The 9246-nt window shown below is 38.2% G+C and overlaps 1 protein-coding gene across 1 annotated transcript; it reads left to right on the top strand.

Annotated features, from left to right (window-relative positions):
* Positions 1-1306: 1306 nt before the first annotated feature.
* On the top strand, positions 1307-2701 carry LOC120246613 (eukaryotic translation initiation factor 2 subunit 2). The gene has a single exon (XM_039254235.1). The coding sequence runs from the start codon at positions 1405-1407 to the stop codon at positions 2404-2406; it is 1002 nt and encodes a 333-aa protein (XP_039110166.1). The 5' UTR covers positions 1307-1404; the 3' UTR covers positions 2407-2701.
* The last annotated feature ends 6545 nt before the right edge of the window (positions 2702-9246 follow it).

The raw sequence follows: 9246 nt of genomic DNA on the forward strand, positions 1-9246 counted from the left end.
CTTTGTAGCCTTTGAACTTGGCATAATACATCACATTGCAATCATTCAGTGAATGTTCGTTGAATGAGTGAATTATAATTGCATGTGAATGAACGTCTGAGTGAATAAATGAATAATAAACTGAGCAGAAGAAGCCAACCGTAATAGGATGATGACACTGGGGTCTCTCCCATAGCTACACAGTTTGTTCATGTGAAATTTGAAGTTGCTGATTTCCTGCCTCCCCCAGAGGGAGAAGGGAAGTTTATGCTGTTCTTCAGGGCTTGGGAATACAGTTCTGTTTATCTTTAGTTATACTTGAATGGCATGATGGTTCACTTGCCAAAACTTTAAGGACTCCAATCTGAATTAGATGAGACATTTCCTGGATATCAAATTAGATAACACATGTAAAACACAGTGCATGACACAGGCAGCCATTAAAAATATTAGCTATTGTCATCATCATCATTATCATCAGTATTAAAGAACCATGTTGTTGGATATATAACAGTAGGGCACAGAAGTTCGAGAGCACGGGCTTTGAAGTTCAATTATGTGACTCTGTGTCTTACTTTCACCACTTACTGGTTGTTGGCCTTGAAAAAAGTAACCTGATGATTTCAGAGCCTTGGTTTCCTAATCTGTAAAATGAAGATGTATTCATTTCAAATAGGATGAATTGCTTTCTCCGTGCCAAGAAGTGTAGCTGCCTGGGATCCACAATGGATAAAACAAAGACCCCTGCCCACATTGGGGTTTACGCTTACCAAAATACAATGCATCAGAATAGATTAAACGTATCAGTAATGTTGAAGGTGAGAAGTGCTATGACTCTGAGAAAAGCCAGGACTGGTTCCGGTGGGACAATTCTAAACAGGGTGGCCAGGGAAGGCCACAGTGAGGGTTAGTTGAATAAAGACCTGAACGTGGAAAGAGAGGGGTCCATGGTGAGTGAAGTGGCGAAGCGGGGAGTGTGTAGGCCACATAAACAGGTGAGCATGACAGAGTTGAGGGGTGGGGAGGCAGGGAGTAGAAAGACAGACAAAACAGTGCCAGGCACGGATACAAGGAGCTCACGAAGCTGTTGTTAGGATTCTGACTTTTCTCTGAATGAAAGCTCACTGCAGGGATTTGAGCAGAGGTGTAATTTGACCTGACTTTTCTGATTGCTGTGCTGACAATGGCTGAATGTGGAAGCAGGAAGACCATAGCAATAATTCAGTGTAGGTGGTGAACAGAGCACTAGTAGCCCAGAATCCTTCAATCTGTCAGAAAATTGTTATAATATACTTATTCTATTAGAACTGGCAGCTGCTGGAGTGCGGTGGTGGGAGAAGTGTCGGCAGGAGCAACGCTGCCGCTGGGGCCTGGGGCTGACCCGTCCGACTTCCCGTCTGTGCCGAGCCCACTCGAGCTGCAGCCATGTCCGGGGACGAGATGATTTTTGATCCTACTATGAGCAAGAAGAAAAAGAAGAAGAAGAAGCCTTTTATGTTAGATGAGGAAGGGGATGCCCAGACAGAAGAAACTCAGCCCTCAGAAACAAAAGAAATAGAACCAGAGCCAACTGAGGACAAAGATGTAGAAGCCGATGAAGAGGACAGTAGGAAAAAAGATGCTTCTGATGATTTAGATGATTTGAACTTCTTTAATCAGAAGAAAAAGAAGAAAAAAACAAAAAAGATATTTGATATTGATGAAGCTGAAGAAGGTGTAAAGGACCTTAAGATTGAAAGTGATATCCAAGAAGCAGCTGAACCAGAGGATGACCTTGATATTATGCTTGGCAATAAAAAGAAGAAAAAGAAGAATGTTAAGTTCCCAGAGGAGGATGAAATACTAGAGAAAGACGAAGCTTTAGAAGATGAAGATAGCAAAAAAGATGATGGTATCTCCTTCAGTAACCAGACAGGCCCTGCTTGGGCAGGCTCAGAAAGAGACTACACATATGAGGAGCTACTGAATCGAGTGTTCAACATTATGAGGGAAAAGAATCCAGATATGGTTGCTGGAGAGAAAAGGAAATTTGTCATGAAACCTCCACAGGTTGTCCGAGTAGGAACAAAGAAAACTTCTTTTGTCAACTTTACAGATATCTGTAAACTATTACATCGTCAGCCCAAACATCTCCTTGCATTTTTATTGGCTGAATTGGGTACAAGTGGTTCTATAGATGGAAATAATCAACTTGTAATCAAAGGAAGATTTCAACAGAAACAGATAGAAAATGTTTTGAGAAGATATATCAAGGAATACGTCACCTGTCACACATGCCGATCACCGGACACAATCCTGCAAAAGGATACCCGACTCTATTTCTTACAGTGCGAAACTTGTCATTCTCGATGCTCTGTTGCCAGCATCAAGACCGGCTTCCAGGCTGTCACAGGCAAGCGAGCACAGCTCCGTGCCAAAGCTAACTAATTGGCTAACCACCACTGATTTTCAGAGTGTGTTGTGGAGATTTGGCTGGACAGGTTTATCATCAGAGTGGATATACCATTGTATTAAATACAAGATAGAAAAGCTGCCAAGTTCTTTGGCTTGTGGCTGGTTGGTCTGAAATCTTTGCAAGATGCCGATGCTCAAGCTGTTGATCTACTCATTGCCTACTTTAACAACTGTCAGAAAAACGTGATAGGGTAAGGCGGTGCTTTTTTAAAATCGTTCATAGACTTATGTAAAATGCAAGATAAATTAAAGTTATTATAACAGTGAAAAAAAAAAAAAAAAGAACTGGCAGCTGCTGGAATATTATTGTACTAGGACACAATCTATGATGCCTACAGTGTGAATACTGACTCTTTACGTTGTACACTGCACAACCTGCACAACCATATGTGCTGGTCGAGAGAGAAAGAGAGAGAAACAGAAATTAAGATTAAGGATAACTTCCAGGTCTTTAGCATGGACAACAGAAAGGATGAAATTTGTATGAACTAATAAGGATAATTCTATGAGGAAGGCATGTAGTAGAAGTAGGCAGATCAGTTTCGAATGTGTTAAATTTCAGATGAGCGATGTTGGGGATAATAATAGAACCTGTCTCATGATTGCTGTGAGGATTAAATTAGTTTGTGTAAGCACTAAAAGCAGTCCCTATAAATAGTTGCTCAATAAATGCTAGACCTAATCATCAAGTAACTTGAATTTTCAATATACAGGTTTGTTGTATATACTTATTATATATATGCCATCATATATGTATATGTAGACATAAGATTATCTTCTAAGCGATTATCATTCCAGGGTCACTATTCCCAAATATAATTCTAAAACTTCAACCCAGACTAATCTCCTATCATCAAATTATAAATAAAGAAGTTATTTTATACATAAACACAATAATATATATACAACACAATAATATGTGTTTTGACAAAACCATGTGAATATGTATGCTTGGGAGGTTTTCTTTATTTTGCAAAGTCCCCTCTCATCTTCTCCTGCTGCATACAAAGGCTCTTTGTCCTAATGGGGTAATAATATACAAACAAGTGTGAAACCACTTTAGAAAAGAATTATCTTTCAGAATGCCTCTCTGGTTTTAAGCAGACTGAAAACTAGTGATGTGCAGATCTACGTTGTAAAACTGAACTTACATTTTTGTATTTATTACCTGAAATACCATTGAAGCAGAATATTTTGACATGACTGTTTAAATGTCAGTATGTAACTATACGTTTATTACAATCGAGTATGGTAGGTTTCTCTCTCACTGACCCTCTTGTTCCCTGAAACACACCAAGGTAAACTAATAAGACAGAGTCTGAGGTAAGGTTAAGTATGAGACTTTTGAAAAAAAGGAAACAAATTCTGTAGAGTTAAGCTATGTGGTGCAATTGTGGAAGTCCTTGCCAAGAGAGAGAAAGAAGACCAAGATGCTAAGTGGTCTCACATTAAGATATTTTAGTACTAGACTATATTGGACATAACTCGGGAGTTTTACACAGAACATGTGCTCAGAGAGTATGTCACCCATCTCTAAGTTTTTACCAAGTTTCCTGTTTTGCACATTTATAATCTTTAAAGCTATTGAATAGTTAATGTGTTTAAAGTACATTTATATACGTATACAGAAATATATAGCCTGGGGATATTTTTCATTTTATATAAACATCTCATATATTCTTAACAACTTATTTAAAATTTTTATAGTGAGGCATTCAAGAATATGTGTTTAATATATATAAATAGCATACATAATAAAGAAATGAAAGCTCATGACACTAATGCCTTTGATGCTCCCCATGTGCCTCTTCATGATCAAACTGCCTCCCTCCTGCAAAGGTAACTATTATCCTGCTATGCTGAAATTGGTGTTGTATGTTCCCTTGCTTATCACATATATATCTATAAACAAAACAGTTTCTTTGCAAGTTTTTGACCTTTATACACAGGTAATCGTGCTATAGTTATTTTTCAACGTTATGCATATAATTCCATGTTGAAATTTATAGCTATCATTTAACTGTCTTCAGTACCATATAGTATTTCATTGTGACGGAGAAGCATTTTTTCTTTTCTCCATTCACTGGACAGTTTAATGGTTTGCAGTCTTTTACAGACCATGCTGCTCTGAATATTCTGGTCTCCTGGTACACATGTCCAAAGTCTCTTGGACATATACCGGAAGTGGAGTCAGCATGCTATATGTTTAAGTACTCTCACAGACTGGCACAAATATCAAACTCGGACAATGCCAAGTCTTGGCAAGGTTGTGAAGCAACTGAACGGTTTTATGGATCTAGTGGGAATATAAGACGGTGTAACTCTCCCAAATGGCAGAGACTCAGTGAAAATAAGCATTCTAATACAGGTACATAAATCTTGGGCAAATACTTTTTTACTGCCAGGAGCTGAAAGGATACATCGTTAATAAGAAATTCCAGAGCAGAGTAAGCTGGGGCTGTTCAGCGAACATCCTGTTAAGAGTCCTCCGACTCCCTTCCAAGAAGCCTGCTCAGGCTGGTGGCAATGGCCTTCAGCTTGTCATGAGAGCCTTGTGATTGAGAAAAACTTACTTTCACAAGCCTAGTCACCTACATCAAACACTTGGGTTACTACACCCCTAGTACCTTCCTGCCACATACCTGCAGAGATGCAACGCAACTCAGTGGGAGTGACCAGACGTGGATAAGCAAAATCAATTCCAGGCCTAGGAAGGGTGGTGCAAAACACCCCATTGGATTTTCCATAAATATCAAATCTTTTCAAAAGCAGTTATATGTTTGAATTCTGCCATAGACTTAGTATACAGAACATGTGTTACAAATACCTTCCCTGGGGGGTCGTGGCTTGTCTCCTCAGTGTCTTTATAGTATCTTTTGAAAAACAGACGTTCTTGGGGCACCTGGGTGGCTTAAGCGTCCGACTTTGGCTCAGGTCATGATCTCACAGTCCGTGGGTTTGAGCCCCACGTCGGGCTCTGTGCTGACAGCTCAGAGCCTGGAGCCTGCTTCAGATTCTGTGTCTCCCTCTCTCTGGCCCTCCCCAACTCACACTCTGTCTCTCTCTCTCAAAAAATAAAATAAAGACATAAAAAAAAATTAAGAAAAACAGAAGTTCTTAATTAAAGGCAGTTAGATGTATCCATGTGGCTAAATTTCTCAATCATTTCCTGTATGATTTGCACTTTGGGGATCTTATTTAAGTTATCCTTTCTTACTTTGAGGTAAAATTAAAAAATCCATTCCTAGATTTCTTCTAATGTTTTGCCTGTCACATTTCTAAGGCCTTTGCTGAGATATATAAGATATACCTATTCAAAGTTTACAATTCAGGGGCTCATGGGTGGCTCAGTCAGTTAAGCCTCCAACTCTTGATTTGGCATCAGATCATGATCTCATGGTCGTGAGACTGAGCCCCATGTTGGGCTCCCTACTGGGTGTAGGGTCTGCTTAAGATTCTGTCTCCGTCTCACTCCATCCCTCCCTTGCATGTGCACACACACACACTTCCTCATTCTTTCTCAATCAATCAATCAAGCTTACAATTCAGTGAATTTAGTATATTTCCAGAGTTGTACAACTGTCACCACAATCTACTTTTAGACCGTATGTCTCACCCTGAAAAGAACTCTTATACTCATGCACAGTTACTGCTCATTCCTCCTTACTCCTCACTTCTAGCACAGCCCTCCTCCATCATTAATCTGCTTTTGTAATACCTTTGCCTATCTGGATACTTCATATAATAAAATTATATAATATGTGGCCTATTGTAACTGGTTTCTTTCACTTAGCATAATGTTCCTAAGGCTTACCCACGTTGTGGCATGTATAAGTGCTTCTGCCTTTTCATGACTGAATAATCCATTGTATGGACATACTACATTTTATTTATCCATCTGTCAGCGGTGGACATTCGGGCTGTTTCCATTTGGGGGGTATAATGAGTAATGCTGCATAAACATTCACGTACTAGTTGTTGTGAGAACTATATATTTTCATTATTGTTGGGTATTTACCTAAGAGTTGATATGGTGGGTCATATGGAAACTCCATATTTAACTTTTTGAAAAACTATCCAACTTTTTTTCACAGTGGCTATACTATTTTTGCATGACCATTTTAGTATCTCAGCATCCTTCCCAATATTTATTCTTTCCATTTTCTTATAGCTGTCCTAAGTTGTGGGAAGTTATATCTTAGTGTGATTTTAATTTGCTTTTCCCTAAAGCCAATTGATGTTGAGTATGTTTTCACGTGACTTACAGGCTACTTGTATATTTTCTTTGGGGAAATATCTATTCAAATCCTTTGCTCATTTTACATTGAGCTTTTTGTCTTTTCATTATTGACTTTTAAGAGTTCTTTTTAGAGGTGCCTGGGTGGCTCAGTTGGTTAAGCATCTGACTTCAGCTCAGGTCATGATCTCACAGTTTGTGGGTTCAAGCCCCACATCAGGCTCTGTGCTGATGGCCAGCTCAGAGCCTGGAGCCTGCTTCAGATTCTGTGTCTCCCTCTCTCTCTGACCCTCCCCTGCTCATGCTGTCTCTCTCTCACAGAAATAAATAAAACATTTAAAAAAATTTTTAAAAGGGTTCTTTGTATTTTCTGGATACACAGCCTCAACATCTCATAATCTTTCTTTTGGATTGTCCATTCCTTTGTGAATATATGCAGCAGTCTAGGTCAGTTTTCAAATTTATCGTCTGGTTCAGTAATTCTTTCTTCAGCCCTGTCTAATACACTAAGGAACCTAAAAATATGACCAGGTAGATGTTAATTCAAAAAATTATAGAAATTTTAGAAATGTTCTGCCTCTTGATATCAATTTTGCAAAAACAATTCAAACCCACATTTAAAATCTATACATATACCATATATAAGTTATACCTCTATTTGAAAAAAAAGATTAAAAAATGAGACTCAAATCTGCTGCAAAAATCTATTTGCTGGAATAAATAGGGTGGGGGTGGGGAGGATAAAGGCAGAGGTTATAGTAAGTTTGAATAGAGAGAAATGGCCTTTCAATAAATGTATATTGAAGGATCAATATGTGAATGAATAAATGAATAGATTAATTTAACATGATTGGTTTTCATATATGGCTTTGCAAAACCAGTTTTACTATTTTGTAATCAAATCTCACAGAGTTCTGCACTTCATGTTCCTTGGTTGCTATTGGTGACTAATATCATTGTCGGGCAGAGCTTTCTCCATTCTTGCAATGTAGAGAGAGCTTTCAGTCTGCAAGGACTATGAAACACCACTGTTGTAACCAAGGAAACTCGGACAATCTCCTTTCTTGACGTCAAATCTCCACATTTGAGAACGTGATTTTCTCCATGCTAAAGTGATATTTTAGCATGACACCCAGGAGAATAACCTTCAGTCCTGTAATTTTTATGCCTTTCTGGCCAGCAGAGGTCAATATATAGGCCACTAGCGGGCCTGCCCTATGAGGCACTGTTCTAAAAATGTGCTCTCAGAGCACTGCTAATCGCCAGCTGGTTCAGAGGGAAAAGTGAAGAGACTTTGGTTCAACGCACATTTCACAAATGTGAAATAAAAGGTTGTGATTTTCACAAAATTGCTGTTATAGTCTTAATAACTGATTCATTCCTAACACTTGAACTATGCTTTATCAGAAGAATGAGTTCATATCTAACATTATATATTTTGCATATATAATTTATATATATGGAACACATGAATGGTGATCAGAAACTCAGTGAAAAATACAGAATGTGAATTGATTTGCTCTGCTTCAAGGTGATCTGCAAATGAGATAATTTCCTACATACACCCTAAGAAGAAAATGCAACAAGGAAGTGTATAGTGGTGAAAATATTAAATTAAATTTTGTTAGACTAATACTTCATTTATCCCTATTCCTTGACACTCTGTTTTGAAATTTTGTCAAACAGTGATATGAAGGCAGCAGAACTTTCCCATAATTTTCAAATAAAGATGAGTGATCTCTACAGTAAACTAATGAAGTTTTTCCAACACAAGCCCTAAATAATGCATCTCAGAAGGGAACTAATTTATTTTGTCACTAAAAGCAGAGACCAGTGTTACTAAGATATTATTAATCATTTCACTCTTCATTGCAAATTAGATCTAGGCCATACTTTTGCTAAGAGGTTTATAAAACTTCTATAGATACAAAAACACAATGCTTGAGAGAAAACAGAGTGAGCTATTAGACAAAATTCCTTTATCAAATGGGACCATTGGATGCCATCTAATGACAATGACATATGATGTATTAAGTACTGTCACACATTCATGGTGTGTGTGTGTGTGTGTGTGTGTGTGTGTGTATTCTTTTCAGTTGGATGAAACTGCTGATATACTGAGCATGAGTCTACACTTGGCACATGTGCTGTGCATATATGAGGAAAAAAGTATATTTGATGTGTGTATTGTACTTATTACTGAAATTGCATGCTCCTATAAAAAAGAGATCCTCATTAGTTGAAAATTCCCTTGTGAAAAGTGATATGGACTGGGGAAAATGCTTTAGGTTAATGTTGACAGATGGGGACATTCACAAAGGGTTTTTCTTGTGAGTAAGAATTTGTTCCTGAATACCTTAATAGCTAAAACATGGAAAGAGCCTAAGTGTCCATCAATGGACGAATGGATCAAGAAGATGTGGTTTATCTATACCATGGAGTACTACATGGCAATGAGAAACAATGAAATCTGGCCATGTGTAGCAACATGGATGGACCTTGAGGGTGTTATGCTGAGCGAAATAAGTCAGGCAGAGAAGGACAAATATCATATGTTTGCACGTATAGGAGGATTA

This window comes from Hyaena hyaena, unplaced genomic scaffold, assembly GCF_003009895.1.
Source record: "Hyaena hyaena isolate Hyena2069 unplaced genomic scaffold, ASM300989v1 scaffold_480, whole genome shotgun sequence".
NCBI lineage: Eukaryota > Metazoa > Chordata > Mammalia > Carnivora > Hyaenidae > Hyaena > Hyaena hyaena.